Source organism: Hipposideros armiger, unplaced genomic scaffold (assembly GCF_001890085.2).
Source record: "Hipposideros armiger isolate ML-2016 unplaced genomic scaffold, ASM189008v1 scaffold_141, whole genome shotgun sequence".
NCBI lineage: Eukaryota > Metazoa > Chordata > Mammalia > Chiroptera > Hipposideridae > Hipposideros > Hipposideros armiger.
Genome location: NW_017731491.1, coordinates 2501249 through 2520449, shown reverse-complemented (window position 1 = coordinate 2520449; position 19201 = coordinate 2501249). Strand labels below are relative to the sequence as shown.

The following is a 19201-nucleotide window of genomic DNA, read 5'->3' as shown; positions in this document are numbered from 1 at the left end:
CTGTCCTTTTGTTCTTCAGTCTAGTTGTGGAGGACGTTGCTTCACTGGCCCAAGTTGGCACCATCATTGCGCTCTTCCCCGGGTGAGGCAGATCAGTCTCCGGCTTCTGGACGGCCACTCATGGCGGCTGCTGGCCACTCACGCTGGCTGCTAGCTACACACGGTAGCCCATGGCAACCTACTGCAGCAGGGGCTGCAGCCTATGCTGTCGCCAGCGACTCACGGTAGCCCAGCTCCAGGTTGAGCTGTTGTTCAGCATCTTAGCTGTAGAGGGCAGCGTCTCTGGCCCTCATATGTGGGATCTGAACCGGGGCCCTCTGGCGCCCCAAGCCAGCTCTTAACCAACGCGCCACTTGGCTATTATTATTATTATTATTATTATTATTCTGACCCCAGATCCAACCTGGTCTTCCTGTGACCTTCTCCCAGGTGGCTTCTTCATAGATAGGCTTAGTTCCCATCAGCTAGTAGTAGTAGAGACAAGACAGGTACTCGATGATTTGGTGGAGACAGAGCTGCCAAGGTTATAGCTGAATGTCTTGCTGCTTGCTTCTCAGCTGGGGCCTGTCCTATTGTCCTGGCAGGCCCAGTCCCTGAGGCCTGCTGCTGAGAGGCAAGGCAGCCTAAGGAGGTCTCCTGCCAATCCACCTCTCACCCTGGCTCCGGGAGGCCGGCATCAGAACCCTATGATTTAGAGTGATGAAATGTAAATTGCAGAGAGTCCACGCTTCCTGTTCAGCTGAGATCCCATCAGCATCTCATTCAGTTTACCTGGGGCTCTTCCAGGTCTCATTTGGTGGATTTTGTCGACAGTGTACCTCCTCGGCGACCACGACGGCTTGCTTCCTACATCTATCACACCTGCACTGTGACAATGTAATTTTTATCTCTGGTTGTTTATTTCTCAGATGGAACTACTTGTAAATTCCAAGAAGAAAATATATCCCTGTGTGTGACAGAACCACCCCAGGGCGATTAATCTGGGCTTTTAAGCTGGGGATGCAAACCTGGTTGATGCCACTCTGTGCCTAAGTGTCCAGTAATCAGCCTCAGCCACTAATTGTCCCCCAATGAAGCAGTGGCCTTGGGAGGGGTCACACTCAGTAGGATTTGATCCAGTTAGATGGGAATGGGGTCCTCAGTTCCCATCTGACAGGTGGCTATCAGGCCCTGGGGATGGAGTGGGAGGCAGGTGGCTTGAGGCCAAGAGGTACAAGAGGTGGAGGGAAAGGCCCGTATTTCAAGGCAGAGTTGACAGACAGTAGGTGTGAGAAGAAGGAAGGGACTGAGGGTGTTGGTGCAGGCCATAGAAAAGACTTGTGCTGTTCAACAGACCCAGGATCGAATCTGAGCCCTACCACTTACTACACCTTCGGGAGTGTTCCTTTACCCCTCATCCTGACAGAGGGGTCTCTTGATCTGTAAAATGGAGCAAAGAATATTAGTTCTATTGGGTAACTGAGAGAATTAAATCAGCAAAATATGAAAAATGCTTGTTGCAGTGTAGGGGTGTTTTCTCTCTGACGGTCTGGAGGCAGTGCCCAGACCTGCAGAAGAGAAAAGTCACAGAAACAACCAGAATTCTAGACTTGGAAGGAATTTCGAGAACACCTAATGTAAAAGCTCGTGGAGGTTTGGGGAAGTGAGGAGACCTAGAAACTGGGATGGAACCTAGTCTCCTGACTGTCACCATTGTACACCGTCACATCATGTTGCCTCCATAGTAGGGACCTCAACCTGGGCCTCTGTGTCGCCTACAAGGCCAACCAGTGGGCCTCAGCATCCATGACCCCCTGAAATGGTGTGCACTGTTTTGTGTACGGAGGCAATTTAGGGCACCCAGGGCTTTCACGTTCTCAAAAGGACTCTCTCCCCATTCAGAAGGACTAAGAATTTTTTGGATTCTCTGATATTGTGACTAAATGGAAAGGGTGTGAAGGGCGGGGTACTGCCCAGCCCTCCTGCCTGCACTTGGTGTATACACAGCCTCAATTATGATCAAGATCTGATTTGTGATTTGGGGGTTCCTTGGCCCCAGGGCCCTTGCCAACCTTTCTCATTCTAGCCTGGTTCTCGCTTTTCTTCCCCAGGAAAACTGGCGTCCATGCACGAGCTGGGAGCAGGGCGGAGGGAGTTTCTAGGTTTGGGCATTCTGAGTTGGATCCAGATTTTGTGGAGCCTGAAGCTGATACAATTTAAGGGTCCCTTCTGTGAAAAAGCATACCACGTCCTGAATACAGAATTAGGGGCAGGGCCTTAGGAGGGGCTGTGAATGCCGTTAGTATCCCTGTACATCCGCCTCCACTGGTGTCATTACTAGATGTGTCCTCAGGAGGATGTGGGGTCTCAGCAGAGCTCACCCACCGAATGGCCTCCCAGGGCCTGCTGCTCCCCAGAGGTGTTTGCTGCAGTTTTCTGGTTGCTGCCCTGTTGGGCGCTTGAGCTAGAGCTGTGAAAAGACCAATTTGCCCTCAAGGAGCTCCCAGCAAAGGGAGACCCAGTTTCGAATGACCTCTCTGCCCCTCCCCTGCTTTCACTTTGCTGCCTGCCAACCCATCCCCTTCCTCGGGCCTTCAGCTCAGCAAGTTGATTGCCACCCCCCCCCTCACTCACTTTCAGGGGTACCCAACAGACTGTGGGGATCCAGGAAGCCCTGGCAGTCTACCTCTGTGCAGGAAGAGGCGAGGGCTGCCTGCAGGGCATCCAGGAGGGGACCTGCTGTTTGTGGGGCTGCCCCTTCCATTAGTTTCTGTTGAGATGAGTAGAGCATTCTGCTTTGTCCAGGCCCAGGTCTGGGGAACACCCATTGGAAGACGGAGGGGAGGATCGGGGGTATAGAAGCTGTGGGCTACCTCCATCCCTGCCTTAGTCACACAGCTGGTCTTTGTTGGGGTATCCACTGTGTGCCAGGCATTGTACCGGGGAGAGGATGGTGAGAAGGATGCTGCTGTGAGCAAGAGGCTGACCACAGAGGCCCTGGATTTGACTCTTGCTCTGTCACTTTCTATTTGTGGGCGTTGTGGCAGCCTCCGAACCCCTTTGAGCTTCAAGTTTGCCATCTAGAGAATGGATAATAACACCTACCTTGCTGGAGTGTTGAGAAGGTTAGGGATTTCACACGTGTAGGACTGAGCACAGCGCCTGCCCTGTGGTCGGCACCTGTAAATTCTCACCTACTGGTATTATTTTGGAAGAGCCAGCGCTGCCCTTTGGAGTTGACACCCTTTCCTCTCTAGCATCCTGGGGAGCCTCCTTTTCTGCTGGGTCCTAGAGCTTCCTCGGAACAGAGGTCAAAGGTGAACCATGGACAGAGCTCCCAGGGCAATGCCTAGGGCAGCGTCACTATATCAGGCTGGAGGCAGGCCAAGCTGGAAGGGGGCAGTGACTCTGCCAGGCTGGGTCAGGGTGAGCACATGAGGCAGCTGCAGGGATGAAGGAGGGACTACCACGCCACCTCTACCACCCCAGCCTGTTTCTCTAACATCTCTGGAAAGACTGAGCTGAGCAAAGGGAAGATACCAGGATGGAGCCAGCTTTGTTTCTAGGCCTCATCAGAGGGCAGTTTCTGGCTGGTGCCCTGGGCAGGTGACTCCAGAAAGCTGCTGGCCTCTTGCTGCCCACTATGACCGCAGCCATTCCCTGGAGGAGGCGACCGGGCTCATCTGGAGCACTTTGTCCCATCAGTACCTCCTGGTCTTTCCTGTCCATTGTGGCTCCGAGAAGCAGCCTGGAGCCAGGGACAGGGGCCAGTTCCGGTCCCCAGGGAAACCCTGCTACATTTCTGATAAGCATTTAAGCAGGTTGCTAAGCAGGCCTTCTAATTAATCTTTTGTTTTTGTTTATTTTTATTTTTTTACTATAAAAGTAAAACATGCCATCTGTGGAAAACGTGAAAAGTATAGAAAACTATAAAGAAGGGGTGGAGGGGGGGGGGAGGGAAGCCCAAATACCAAAACAGAGTCAAGCACAACTTGTTTACATGCTCATATGTTGGCTTTCCATGGAAAAGCAGGAGCTTTTAAAAATCCCACGTAAACATCCATGTCAAAGGCTGCCTGGGATTCCATGGAATTACTCTTTTAAGAAAGCACATTGAGCCATGTGGGTTTGGAGTACAGGGATTTAGCGGCACCCCCAGGTTTGGGAGTGTTGCACAACGTCTGGGTCTTCAGCCCCTGGGCTTCAGCAAGGCTTCTCAGGGGAGCCTCCCGGAAGGCTGGATGGGGTTTGCCTCAGTCACAGAGATTTCCTTCTCCACACTTCCCAGCAGGAGCGGCAGGAGCGGAGAACTTTCACACTTGGCCTGCCTGTTTGCCTGCTTGGCGGCAAGTGGAAGGCAGTGAAGGGTAGAAGATGGAAGAAGGGGATGGGTGGGAGGAGGCGCTCTCCAAAGAGAAGGGCTGTCCCATTGGGCAAAGGGCTGAAGTGGGCTGGCCTGCTTCCACCTCTTCTTTCCTGAAGGTGTGTGGGGGGTGAGGGAGGGGTGCAGTGATCAGCCCTGCTGAATTGCATTTGAGTACCCACTGTCCTGGGAAGTCAAGTCCTTAGCGCAGGCTGATGAGGACCCCATAGAGAATGCTACTTTAGGGGGAGAAAGAAAAGGCAGGAAAGGGTGAACCCTGAGTGCTCCCATCGGCTGCCCCTTCACTCAGTGTTCCTTTAGGATCGTTATAAATATGCCAGGAGGCAGCAAATGCAGGAGCTGCACCTTCTGCTGGATGGGCTGGGCTACCCCATGTGGAACAGTGTAGCCCACCATCCTTCACTGGGCCCCACCTCTGAGAGGCCACTTGCACAGGTTGCTGGAAGGAGGGGTTGGAACACCATGTGCTGTGGGTGGGAGACTCCCCAGCAATTCTGTGACTTGTGCCTGGTGGCAACAGCTTCCAAGCCCTAATGGAACTATTTATTTTTCTGAGATTGTGGACTAAGAATTTGCCAAGCACTATGCTAAATGTTCTATGTGTCTTACTTAATCCACACAGCAGCCTTATAACGTGGGTCCTGTTTTCCCCCCATTTGACAGATGTGCAAACTGAAAGGTTACTTGACTTGCTCAAGGTTACGCAGCACTCAGTCACAAGCCAGAATCCAAATGCAGGCCTAATTCCAAGCCAGCTGTCTCAGCCACCTGAACCCACCCACCCAAATGCTTACACTTGGATGGCTATTGCAGGAGTCTACCAAATCTTTCCTCTGAAGGCTCCTGCCCCATTAGCACCTTCTCTGGGGATAGAAGAAAGTGTATTTACGTGCCAAAGGAGAGCCCATATTCCAGGGAGGAAAGTGCCACCCGTCCCCCTTCTTGGGTTTCTCTGAAATGCCGGGTTTGGGCTGGAGGGAGGGTGGGAGGTGGTGAGGGTAGGGGCGGCGTCTTGCACCGGGTCAGGACTCTTGGCCACTGATTCCAAAGCCGGTGACCCAACGCCGGCTACAGATAGCAGTGGAGACGGGAGCACGGGTGCCACGGCCTGGCAGCCACCCAAACCTCGACCCCCAGAGGCAATGGCGGTTCCTCTCGGAAGGGGCAGCAGGAGGTTGGCGGGACGTGCCAGCGGATGCGGGATGCGGTGCGGCTACGGCTGCAGGTCCTCCCCCAACCAACACACACACCCAGCTCCCACCTGGGCCGGCCCGGCGGGCGCTGGTTGGCTCCCTGGGAGCGCCACTCGCCCTATCACACACCTGCACGGTTGCCAGGCAACTGGGACGGAGTTGTAACACCTCGGCGGCAAGAGCCAGGACGGTGTTTTCCTTTCCTGGCTGCTCCAAGCCTCTCCTTAGAAGTTGTATTAGTGTGGCACTTGGTTTCCCTCTTCAAAGGTACCACACCCCACACACCACCCCGTCCCCAGCCCCCAGCCCAGCGGTCTCCAGCCAGACCTGCCTCGGGTTCGCCTCCGGGGCCCAGGCCGCTCTTCTCATCAACCTCATTTTGGGAAAGTCATCCCCAGGGCAACTGGGAACTTTCGCTTAAGACAAGATGGTGGACCCAGGGGGGACCCCCGAAGGTGGGGAAGGAAAGGCTCCGATGTCGATAGCCTCTGAACCACTTTGGGATGACCACAGGGCGGGTTTGGGGCAAGGTTTGGCCTGGCTTTTGGCTTTACACACAGGTTAATTATCTGGGTGTTTCCTAAACTTCAGTCTCTGCCTCACACCTTCCCAGTGTGTTGCTCATCTGTGAGCCACTGCACTATTTTTTCACTTCCTTTTTCTTCCCTATATTGACCCACTTTAGCTTAAATAAATGTATTTAAAAAGCAAACTTGATAACACTTTTGTAAATGGAGACTCAATATCATTTGCCATAAATAGAAAGAAACTGCAGAAATAAATACAAAGAAACAAAATGTTATTAAATTTTAGCACATGAAGTCTGATCTGGTAAGGCCATAAAGATAACAAAATAACTGCATAGTAAGCACTTACTCTGTGCCAAGTACTAGCTAAGCACTTTACATGGATTAGCTAATTTTCTCTGGTGTTATTAATGTTCCCATTCTACAGATGGGGAAACTGAGGCTCAAGAGCTAAGGACTTTGGCCAATGGGGCATATAGACACTAAATGATGAGTTAAGATTTGAAGCTGAATCTCATTCAAAAGCTGGACTTTCAGCTATGGCCTGTGCTGTCTCTGCATGGTGGCACCTCAGACTCCCTGACCTGGTGACTGGTGGCCCTTTGCAAGACTGGGACTTTATTTGAGTCCCAGCTGTAGTGGTTTTGCCTGGCTGGAGGGAATATCACCCTCTAGGTGCTCTTACAGATAAGCTGCCACTTATTCTCCCAACAACCCTGTGAAGTGTCTCATTTTACAGCTCAGGGAAGCCAAGCCACCTGCCCAAAGTCATACCGTTGCTGAGTGACAGGACTGGGATGTGTGTTATGTTTCCCTCCGCAGTGCTGATTCTATCTTGTACCTCCTTGTAGCTCACTAAACCCATGCAGAAAGAGGGAATCTTTAATTCTTAGGAACACTTACAGCAGAATGAGCCTTCTCCTTTTCACAGGGAATCAAACCTTCACCTGAGAAGGAGGGTATTTGTCGAACCCTGACTCAGCTGTGGATAGACACTGCCTCAGAGCCAAGCCCCATCTCTGGAATTTTGGCCTTCTGTGAGTGGATAAACCCCCCCCCACCACCACCCACACACACCCCAGGCAGCCCTCAGCCCCTGGGCCTGCCCACACCTTAGCAGGACTCCTGCACCAGTGGGCAGGGATGCTTGGCTTCCTTATCTGCCTTCCTGGAAACAGTCCGTGATCTGCTATCAAAATGAGCAACTGCATTTCTCACTCCAGAGCTGGCTCGTTCTTACCTGGGAAGAACAAGGGAGACTTTGGAGAGCTTGGAAAATCATATGTTATTTTTAAAAGGCATTTTGAGTGAATGCTGAATAGAGTTCAAGAAAATTGCCTTAAAGACTTGCTCCCGGCAGGGATGGCATTTCTCATGGCTCTCAATAATTTGGGAACTTAATTGCACATTTGTATGGGCTACTGTTTTTATTTCTTTCTGGTCTCAGAGGTGGGCTTTAAAGATTGTGCTGTCTTTGTAATTTTTTTTTTTAATCTCAAATTTTGCACACCTGCAAGGTAGAACCTCTTGAAAAAAAACTGCCAGAATTGGCTCTCGATTTAATAAATCTGTAAATCGAGCAGGGTTTGGTGAGATGATGTGGTGTTAGCTTGCCCTGAGCCTCCTGTCACAGGGGTGCAGTCTAACTCCGCTCCCCAAGGGGCTGTGTGCTCTCTGCTGGTGCTCTAAACCGCCTTAGCCCACACCTTTGCTGAAATCTTTTCTCTACTCTAAGCTGGAAGCCGGGCGGCATAGGGGAGACCAACTTCTGTGTGGGTGTTTGGGTCCTCTTAGGCCAAGATGCTAATAAGAGGCTTTTAGATTAATTGTAGAACCACAGCTCCCCTCTGCTGGGAACTTTCTCAAACCTCCCATGCCATAAAGTCTCAAAGAACTAGAAGGTCCATTTTGGGGTCAGAACTGTGTAGTGAGCAAGGCAGAGATTAGACCACAATGCTTGGGGTTGACAGGGATACCAACACTCAGGGCAGTGGGAGACCCCAAAATTGTGTACAACCCCTTCTAGGCCTCTCTGGCTCCTTCCACTATGGGAATCTGGTCATGGAAGGGCTGAATGCCTGCCTTTGGAGGCAGACAAACCAGAGTTTGAATGCAGGCTCTGCCACTTTCCAGCTGGTGAAGATGCTAGGGAATTCCACCGCCCACCCTTCCCACCCCCCACACCTCTGGCACTGTGCCTGAGGTGGGCATGGATGTTGACACCTGTGGGCTCCCGCCACCGGGCTTCAGGTTCAGCCAAGGGGAGGCACTGGCAGGGGATCAGGGGGAAGGAAGAGTGGTTGGCTCCTTACAGGCTGGCTCCATCCCTGACTGAGGTCTCAGCTCTTGTCAAGGGGTCCTCTCCACACAGCTTCTCTATTATGATTCTGATTTCCCATCACTTCCCTCCTTCAGGCTGAGGGGTGCTGACATTGGTGGTTTCTTGCCTGTTAATCCCTATCCCTGTGCATTCGCTGGGCCCTGCCCACACCTTTGTCAATTGTCTTTTTATTAAACTGTCCTCATATTACCTACTGACTCCTGACTGACATAGCGGTCCTGAACAAGTCATTTACCTCGCCGAGCTTTGGTTCCTTCACCTGTAAAATGAATCTTACTATTGAACAGCTTGCTTGTGTGGTTGAAAGTGAGTGCAAAGTGCTTGAGCCAGGGCCTGGAGGACAGTAACCTTAGCCCTCAGCGATAGAAACTGTGTGGGGGACTGGTCAGTTACCTCTGTCCTTGGGCTTATGGTGGCCTTACACCCTGCTCTCTGCTTTCCATCCGCCAGCCAGGCTCTGCTGACCCGGTGGCACCAGGACAACGGAATCTCACGAGACTCAAGAAGTTGGTATTTCTTTTGTCTTGTGATCTCTGGCCAATACACACATTTTTTTTTTGTCTTTATTTATTGTTATCAGGAAACAGAAGAACCACAGATTTCACACAACATGGTGTCCCCTGAGGATACAAAAGAAACAGATGATACTGGATATCCCAGCTGGAGGGGCCGGGGGGGGGGGAACCCTGGGTTTGGTTCAGAAACCATTTCAGCTGCTGCTTCTTTGTGTAAAGCAGACGTGTCCAGTGACAACCAGCCCCTCTCTGGCCTGGTCTGCTCTGGAGTCTCATTTAGTTTTTGGGTTTGAGGATCCAGGAATCAAAAGGATAGCAGAGAAAATGAGTCTGGGGAGGAGTCTGTGAACCGTTAGTGTTTATGTGAGTGCCTGTCTGGGAAGGTGAGAAAGACACGAAGGATGGGTCTCTGCTCCCAAGAGCATTGCAGTTAAGTTGGGAAAATAGCACTTATTCAGGAAATGATGAAAGCCCCGAGCAGGAGAGGGAATAAATAGGCACTGGTCTGGGGCAGACTGTCAGGGAAACTCCAGGGAGAAGGAGCCTTGACCTATGGGTGAAGACAGAGGGTGGAGAGGGCATGTCAGGAGAAGGACCAGAGGTAGGAAGGGTCAGCGGTGGCCAGGCTGGAGGGAGCAAAACGCGTGGTCTGGGAGTAGGCCAGATATCCACAGGGGAACATAGGGTGGGTCTGGTTTGTTCAAGGTCTTGGATCAAAATGCAAGACTTTGGGCTGGCTGAGGGGGCGTGTTGGTTAACAGTTGGCTTGGGACATCAGCTCTGAGCAGCAGGGACCCGGTTTGGATCCCACATGTGGCCAGTGATGCTGTGCCCTGTACACCTAAGATGTTGAACAACAGCTTGACCTGGAGTTGGGCTGCTGGGGGATGGCGCAGGCTGCAGTGGGGCTGCAGTGGGCTGGCGTGAGCTACCGTGAGTGGCTGGCAGCCGGAGTGAGCTGCCGTGAGCCGCGGTGAGCAGCCGTCCAATGGACAGTGAGCAACTGCCTCACCGGGGAAGAGCGCAATGATCATAATACCAACATGGGCCAGTGAAGCGACGTCCTCCACAACTAGACTGAAGAACAAGAGGACAGCAGCTTGTCTGTTCCCCTTCCTCGATTCCCCAATGCTGTTCCCCTCCCCCAATTCCCCAATAAAAATCTTATTAAAAAAAAAGCAGGACTTTGGAGAATTCCTTGGAGAAGGAATTCTTTTTTTTTTTTTTTTAAAGATTTTTATTGGTGAATTGGGGGGATGGGAACAGTGCTGGGGAATTGGGGGAAAGGGGACAGACAAGTTGCTGTTGTTTTTTTGTTCCTCAGTCTAGTTGTGGAGGACGTCGCTTCACTGGCCCAAGTTGGCACCATCATTGAGCTCTTCCCGGGCGAGGCAGATCAGTCGCTGGCTTCTGGACAGCCGCTCACTGCGGCTGCTGGCCGCTCACGCTGGCTGCTGGCTACACACGGTAGCCCATGGCAACCCACTGCCACAGGGACTGCAGCCCACGCCGTCACCGGCGACTCACAGCAGCCCATCTCCAGGTTGAGCCGTTGTTCAGCATCTTAGCTGTAGAGGGCAGTGTCACTGGCCCTCATATGTGGGATCCGAACCGGGGCCCTCTGGCATCCCAAGCGAGTTCTTAACCATCGCGCCACTCGGCCGGCCCAGAGAAGGAATTCTTAAGCTGGGGTTCACAGGTGACTCCAGAGCACCCTGGAACCTCCTGAAATTGTTTGGTGGGTACAGTGGCTGGGAGTATATGGGTTTTACCATCAGACCTGCCTGCTCTGAGTCCCAGTGCCACTTTCTAGTTATTCCTTAACCTTGTTAGGCCTCAGCTTTATCCTCTATAAAATGGAACTAAATGGCAGTATCTACCTAGCAGCATGTTTGGGGTAATACGTCGGGTCACAGATGCACTGTGCTGTGCATAGTCACCGATACACAGTAAAGACCTCAGGAAGGGGCAGCTGTCGTTAAATGCTGCAGAACTGTGAGTGTCTAGAGAGAGGGTCTCCTGTAGCTTTCGTGAGATTCCCTAAGGGGTCTCTGATTCAAAAAATGTTAAGCACCACTCACCGCTTGAGAGGTTTAAAAATAGAGGCGTGTTAAGCAGCTGAGAGCAGTGTTTATGTGAAGGAAACTGGTGGTATGGGCCTGGGGGCAGGGAAGTCAGCGTGGAGCCTTTCTGTCCATCTGTCGGACCCACCATGCTTCCATCCACTCATTGGATTGTGAAGCCTTGCTGAGCACTGACTCAGGCCCTCTGCTAGATGCCGAGGGCCCAGAGACGAAGCACAGGAAGGAGGGAAGGAAGGAAAGAAGGAAGAAAGGAAGGAAGGAAGGAAGGAGGGAAGGAGGGAGGGGACAGAGGGAGGAAGGAAGGAGTAGCCAGTCTCCAGAGAGGGACCTCGTGCTTTCTGCTCTCCCGTCCTTGTGAGGGTCTCTTCCAACATGAAACCAGGCTGGCCTGCAACTCGATTTAACCGGTGGGATGCAGTGAAAGTGAGGCTATTCCAGTCCCAAGTCTGGAGATGGGCAGCAGCCCCACTTTTGTGGTTTGGAGAAAACTGAGACACCGTGTAAGAAGCCTGGCTCTCCTGCTAGAGAGATCACATGCAGAGACCTCGTGGAGAGGGAGAGAGGCCCAGGTCTTCCAGCACCTCAGTTCAGATGAGCCCAGCGCCTGCCACCATCTGACTGCAGCCACGTGAGAAACCCTAAGTGAGCACAACAGAAGAACCGTCCCATGGAGCCCATTCAACACAACGAGTCATGAGGTCATGAAATGGTTTGGTTTTAAGCCCTCACGTTTGGAATGGTTGGTTACCCATGTCGAAATAAATGGACATCAACCAAATGAGAACAGGTAAAGGCTACTTATTTAGAGCTTACTATTCAAGGGAGTCAGCCGTCATCACCTACATGTGGGCAGAGGCTCAAAAGCAGGAGGAAGACTGGGCAAGTTTCACAGTAGAATAAAGGAAGGCTTCACGTCTGCCCTATTGGAGGTTGTTGGCAGTCAGGAGGTGGAGGCGGGCCAACTAGAAGGGAGGGGATGTCCTCTGTGATTGGTTAGGTGACCATATTTGGTTTTCTTTCTTTGGTCCTAAGTTGGAAGTGAGGACAAAAATTAGGGAAGCTAATCAAGTCCTGGCCATTAGGGCTGATTGTCACAGGGGTTACTGTTTGGCTTCCTGGACTTTTTGCTAGAGATGTGGTCTGATTTTTCTACAGGTTTGACTTCCTACAAGAAGCAGGCTGTAGCAGGTTACTGTAGATAATGGGATGGTTTCCTGGGCTGGTTACTGCAGACTGCAGGGTCAAAGTTCTTATTTTACATGTGGTTTGGTGTTGCCTATTGTATAATTAGTCTCTTACGTAACAACAGATACCTGCATACAAACTGACAATTATGAGTCCACATTGAATGAACAGAATGGTCTAGGTGGGTCCAAAGTGGGAGGATCCCTTCTAGCCTGTGCCAGTTGGAAGACCGGTGGGAATTAGCAGGCAGGTGAAGTTAAAGAGAGGTGACCCAGGCAGAGGGGACAACACGATCTGAGGCCTGGAGATGGAAGAGAACAGGGCATGTATGAAAGACTGCAACAGGCTGACCCGGCTGGGCTCATGAGAGGTGGTCAGTGGTAGCTTAGGACCCAAGGCACTAGATAGTCAAACAGACACCTGGAGTGATATAATCAAAGCCGAGTCTAAGAAAAACTCTTAGGTGGAGAAGATGGAGAGGGACAAAGGTGAGGGCAGGAGACTAGTGAGGAAGCAGCTTTACCATCAGGATGGGAGCTATAGGATGTTGTGAGCTGGACTCCAGGGAAGAGGAGAATGCGGAGTTCAGGTTCATGCAGACTGGAGAGTTGGTGGTCACCAAGAAGGTGACCCAGGAAGCGGGGAGGAGGCTTGGAGGGGGTGATATTTATTTTGGGAATGCTCAGTGGGAAGAGTCTGGGAGATCCCAGGAAACATGGGCGGGAGTCACTGGAGATTTGGATTTGGAGCTAGAAGAGCGCTAAAAAGGAGGGTGAGTTTGCATGGGTCATGGTGGCCCCCAAGGACTGTGGATATAATGAGGTGAGGAAGAGGTGCCCATGACAGGAGCTGAGAGGGAACGTGGAGTAGACCCACGCTGGAGTCCACCCAGGAGAGAGTTGTGTCAAAGAAACCGGGGGAGGAGGAGATTGCAAGGGGTGCTCTGCCCCAAGGGACAATAACGTTGATAGGGACTGGAAACGGTTGGATATGAGCACAAGCAGGGAGTTTGTCAGTGAGAAGTGGGTAGAATTCCAGGTGCAGGGGCTTGAAGAGAGAGAGAGAGAAGGGAGAGGAAGTGCAGAGAGACAGGCCTTTCAAACAGTTTGCCTGTGAGGGGAAGAGAGAGGCGGTAGCTGCAGGGAGATTTGGTTAGGCAAGGTTTGTTGTTCAACGGGAGAGACTTGAACGCGTCAATAGACAGAGAGGGAGTTGTCTATAGCAAGGGTGGAGAACTGAAGACACCGGGAGAGGGGGCACAGCAGACCGGGAGGCAGCTGTCAGAAACCTCACCCTCAGGCAGAACCAGATTGCAGGTGGGGCTGTGTTGGCCCACACAGTGGTTTTTTTTGGTTGACTTTGCTGCCAACCAATTGCATGTAAAAATCCTGATTCCCAGCCTCTTGCAAAACCCAAAGACCTAATAACCTAGGGCCCCTCTTTCAACAGGGCAGCTGTGCCTGGAGCCTGGGCTGTCCGGATGGGCCTGGCTTCCAGGTTGCTACCTGCCCCATCCTACCTGCCCATCTCACCCTTTTCAGTGTCCTGCTTGGTCCCTGTAGGCATTTAAATCGAAACCTGGGGTTGAGGAGAGGGGAGAGGGTGGGATCAGGGCCAGCCTCAGGCAGAAGGCTGTCTGAAAATGCTGAGAGGCAAGGGGTCAGGCTTAGAAGGCAAGGGTAGGGATTTAAGGAGAAAGGGGCAGGTTTGGAATGGCCACTCACGGGAATGTGAGAGGAAGCTGTGAAGATGGAGAATAATGCTGGGGCAGCCACAGTGCTGGGACCAGCTAAGATTGTGAGGCAGGGACCTGCAGGGTCTCCAGTTCATATCATTGGATGAACAGAGCAGGGACTGGAGAAAACAGAGGGGGCAAAGGAGCCTACTCTGTCTTCCAGAGGCTTCTACATTTAACTCAGCGTCCCTGGGCTCTGTTAGTGGGTGTGTGCAGTCCTTGAGACTCAGGGCCACACAGACAGGGCTCCAGATGACAGAACCTGCCCTGCCCTCCATCCCAGGGACTCTCCCAGGCTAGGAACACGCTGAGAAGCTCCACCTAGCACAGCGAAGCAATCAGTCCAGGGGAGCCTGTGTGATGTTGACACGCCCCTGAGACTCCCGCTCCTGTCCCTTGTCACAGGCCCTCAGGAAGCACACTTTCCCACACACCCCTCTCCCCATCTGTCCTCCCTCTGAAGACTCCTCCATCTGCTCCTCTGTGGCCTCACATCTAGTTCTATCAGTCATCCAGGGTGGGGCTTGCTCCTGGGAGGAGGGGGTGTCTCATCCAGGTAAGGGCTCTCCAGGCACACCTAAAGATTAAAAACTTCGCCTCACGCTCTGTGCGGGAACGCTGTCCTCTTGGTCTTAACTGGGAATTGTGTGAGCCTTGGACACATGTCACTGTATCAGTAGAGCTGGAATGTAATTAGGCGATGCTGGGGAAAATTCCGCCTATCTCCTGGGAATACTGGCATAATGAGACATCACGAGGACCGAGGAGGCTGGTGGGGCTGCTGACCTGAGCCAGAGGCTCGGATCACTCATTAGCTCTGGAGAACCTCCTGATTTGTTCCTCTTTCTGGCTGCGCCAACGAGCTGGCCCCATTCTTGAGCAGGAAGCGGAAGCTTTAGCAGAGAGCCTGAAAGGATGCTCTGGCCTTTGAAGCAGGAAAGTGAACAAGTTGTCCCTTTCTGGGGTTGGGGGGCTGGCAGAAGCCACAATCCTCCATGGTGGTGTGTGTCCTTGAGGCCTGGGGTGGGGGCAGAGAGTGAGTGTCAGGGGTCTTCACCAGGACAGCCAACTGGGAGAGACCCCAGGCCAGCTCTGCCCTAAGCACCCTTGAGGGTCAGCCGGACCCACTCAGAAGTGCTCCCAACCCACCCTCCTCTTCAATGGTAAGAACACTGTGTATCCCTTCAGGGGCTCCTGACCGGTATCAGAGAAGAGACAAGAGTGGCCCCAGCCCAGCCTGCCCAGCCAGCACAGCTCCCTCCTTCTCCATCAAGCTCCCTGCTTATCCCCATGTGGTGCCACCCATGGCTCCCTGTTGCAGCGATGGCATATTTCCCTGGGCAGCCTCCTAATCTCCCCACCCTCCTTCCCATTCTCAGGCAGAATCCTCCGACTGGCTTCTGTGGCCCCATTCTGGGCATCCTATCACCAGCCACTCAGAACCCCATCAGTTCTTGGCACCAGAGCCCACACTCCCCATAGACACCTTGCTCCCCTCTCTCTCCCTCTCCCTCTCTCTCTCTCTCTCTCTCTCTCTCTCTCTCTCTCTCTCTCTCATATCTCTCCCTTCTATCTTCATTCATTTCTTCTTTCTCTTCTCTCTTCCTCTCTCCCTTCTCAGGTCTGTGGCCTTTCAGGTTGGGGATCTGCTACACCAACTTTCCCATAGAGCTCTATTTGCTCTCTACTCAGAGCTGCCTCCTGGGGCTCTCAAATTCCTGAGCATACCCCTGACACTGCCCCTCCTCCCCAGGGCCACAGGGAGCTGTGTGTGGGCCTGCCGCTCCTATGAGAGCATGAGCCACTGGAAGGCAGCCACCAGGTCCGTCCTGCCCACTGCTGCGTCTGCAGCACCTGGCACCAGCTAGGTGCTCCAGCTGTGCTGCACTGCAAGAAGTGAATGACAGCAAAGCCTTCCCCTACTTTCACTCCAGGCCACACCCCTCCTTAGCGACTATCTTCAGGACCTTTCAGGGTGCATCTTTCTATGGGGTAGTCACTGGTTTTCCAGGTGCGTCCATTTAGGGGAGCACTTTGAGGGGTGTCAGGACTGGTTTCCCCCAAGCAGCACCACCCTGTGGAGGGCCCTGCTCTGGCCCTCTTACTGTTCTCCTTCCCAAATGACAAAGAGTCCCTGGGGCCAAGGAGATGTCCTCACCTGGAGCCCGTGCCAATCACTCCAGACCAGTTCTGTGCAATAGAAATGTGAGCTGCATGTCCTTTAAACTTTCAAGTAGCCACATTAAAAAAAGCAACATGTGAAATTCATTTAAAAATATTTTTATTTAACCCAATATACTAAAAAATATTACCATTTCAACATGTAATCAACATAGCAAGCATTCTTTTTTCATCTTAAGTCTTTGCAATAACCACATTTCAAGTCTACAGAAGCCTTCTTGGGTAGCAGTTACTACACTGGACAGCGCAGCTCTAGACCACACCCTAGGTGCTTGAGACCTCAGAATTCTCTGCTCAGACGGCCCCCGCCTGCTTCTAGGGCTTCTTCCCCGTTAGGGCTCCTAAGGGCAACTGTACCCAGAAGCTTGAAGGGTGGGAAGGGCCAAGTGCCAGGTGTGCCTCTGAGGAGGGAGCAAATTTCCCACAGATTTGTTTTCCTTTTTAGCTCAAAATCCACTCTGATCTAAAGGCAGGGCTGATGGGAGCCATGGGCACTGAGGGACAGGAGACTGGGCACAGCTCAGGAGCAGCAGGGGGCCCTTGGGGTGGTGGGAGGCTGGGATCCCACAGAGCAGCCTGGACAGGCCCCGCTGTCAGAGAGGGGAGAGGGCGGGGACAGGTCCACAGACAGGTTAATGGCTCCTGCCTTGCGCACAATTGAATTTGCCCTCATGAGCCTCCCAGCTTTGGGGAAGGGCCTTTCCTCCTGGGAGCTTAGTGGGACTCCCAGAGCCACAGGGCTTGGGTCAGTCAAGCCTGATTTGATCAGGAGAAATGAAGGATGCAGGGCTCACAGACAGCCCAGTGCCCAGAGGGTCAGTGGCTCACCCCAGAAAGATAAGGCCAGGGAGGGCCCATGTGGGGGCCCTAGGTCGATCCTAGCTCTGCCCATCTCCTGAGACCACCCCCCATCCTCAAAACACAGTTGATAATTGCCTATAATAAACATCATCATCTCCTCCTACTTTGCCATCTCTTTCTCGCTCTCTTTTTTAAATTTTATTTTCTGACCACAAGTTTGTTCAACACAGAAGAATCCCTCCAGCTTTACTGAGGTGGTTGACCACGTCCGCCACCAAATCCGCCTCTGAACTGGAATTCGGTTGCTGACCCAGCCCTGGCCTGGGCTTTCTCGTCAGCACCAGGAGGCAACACTCGTCTGTCAGTGTCTCTGTCAGCTTCCCCTCCTGTGAGTCTGGCAGGTCGCGCCCCCTCCTTTGGGCCGTCCCTGCCAGCCTCAGGCCGGGTGCAGCGCAAAGTGGCAGGCACTATCTGGAGGTGGAGGTAGTCACAGAGATACTGGATGCCCTGGTGGTAAGGTTGTGGTAGAAATGCCCCCAGCCAAACTGTTGCTTCACAGAGCCTCGTGGTTGAGAGACTGGCACATTCTCGTCTGCCAGCTTGGGGTGTTTAGGCATGTGAACATCCGTCTTGGCCACCATCACTCCCTCCTGAAAAAGGAGTTCATAATTGGCAATCCGGTTCTTCTTGGGTGTCAACATGTGGGTGCGGAATGGCATGGCTGTATTTTCAGATCTGCGGGGAGGGCCCAGAGGAAAGTCTTTCATTCATGACAGGCCGCTGACCCCAAACCATCATCTCCTACCACTCTTCCCGCAAACTAGAGCTCCAGGGCCAAGCAAGGAGGCAGCCGGGGGTGAGGGGGTTCTTCCCTCAGAGGAAGAGTATGCAAGTAGGGTGCAGATAGTCCCCGCCAGAGAGTCCCCACCACGCAAGGGCTTCATCCTCTGCCCTCTGCCATCGGGGTGCCAATCTTCACCAACAGCGCCCCACTACCCCCCAAAGTGTGCCCCCCTTCCCGGGCACCTCTCAACCTCTCACTGCTCAGAAATGGGCAGCGGGGTGTTGGGGGAGATCCCTCCACCCTGGGGAAATGCAGCAACTTAAAGGTGGTTGCAGAATGACTCAAAATCAGAAAACTTGGAACCAGTCTGTTTTCCTTTGTGTCTGTGGGGGTGTCCAGCACATGCTAGGACCAGGGTGGGGGGGGAGGGGAGAAGAAACAAACTAAACAGACTCTGTCCTTTCTTTCCTCTCAGTACTTTACATCTTGTATCAAACCCAACTCCCAGACATGTACTGTGTCTCCCCTCCAAAGGAGTCTGGGGAAAAAATTAGGGGACAGATTGCAAGCTGGAGGAGAAGATAGCATAGGACTCCAAAGTGGACATGTCCTCCCATGCCTCCAGGCTTTTGGCCATGCTGTTCCTCCCCCCCTGGAATCCTCCCCGCCTCCCCCCTGAATGCCACAGGAGCTTCTACTCACCCTTGAAGGGGCTGCCTTCCCTCTGTGACTCCTCCGCTCCCTGGCAGCACTGCTCACTTCCTCCCTTCCTCATCCATGTTTCTATAGCATTGTAGTCAGCTCCATCACAGGGACAGTGCATTTGCTCATTCAATCTGCAAATAATTGTTGAGCAGCCTCCCAGGTGCCTGGCACTGTCCTGAGGGCTGGGGACATCACAGGGAACAAGCAGAAAGGGGAAAGACAATAAACATGTAAACAAATAATTAAACAAGATACTCTCGGGGAGTGTTAAGTGCTAAAAGGGAAACAGAGCAGAGTGCTTATGTAATCAAGAGTGACTGGTGCTGGTGGGGGGGCCTCTGCTTTAGACGGGGAGGTGGTGCTCTAGCTGAGGATTGAATGCTAAGGAGGTGGTCCTGCGAGGGCCTGGGGCGGAGTGGTTTACGCCGGAACAGTCAGTGCAAACATATCATATCATTCCATTTGTATGAAGTATCCAGAATAGGCAAGTCCACAGAGACAGAAGGCAGATTAATGGTTGTTAGGGACTGGGGAGAGGGGGGAGGATGAGGAGTGAGTGCTAATGGGTATGGGGTTTTCCTTTGGGATGATGAAAATGTTCTAGAACTAGATAGTGGAGATGGTTGCAAAACATTGTGAATGCACTAAATGCCACTGAATTGTATGCTTTAAAATGATTAAAATGGTAATTTTATGTTTAGTGTATGTTACCATAAAGCAAAGAACTGCCAAGGTAGGAATGAGCTAGCTGTGGCCCAGGAACAGAAAGGCTCATGGGGCTAGTGAC

At 52.5% G+C, this 19201-nt stretch overlaps 1 protein-coding gene and 1 pseudogene across 4 annotated transcripts in view; one reads left to right on the top strand and one right to left on the bottom strand.

Moving 5' to 3' along the window:
* The window catches only part of RTN4RL1 (reticulon 4 receptor like 1), a 70506-nt gene that overhangs the window by 30976 nt on the left and 20329 nt on the right, over positions 1-19201 (top strand). The window contains exon 1 of one of the 4 annotated variants that reach the window (XM_019650477.1): positions 11297-11810. The exons of the other annotated variants lie outside the window; for them this stretch is intronic. Within the exon in view, the coding sequence (XP_019506022.1) occupies positions 11786-11810 (25 nt within the window). The 5' untranslated portion in view covers positions 11297-11785. Of the gene's footprint in view, positions 1-11296; positions 11811-19201 lie in introns of those variants that run through there. 4 annotated transcript variants of the gene reach the window in all.
* LOC109386903 (40S ribosomal protein S10 pseudogene) lies at positions 16302-18910 on the bottom strand (annotated as a pseudogene).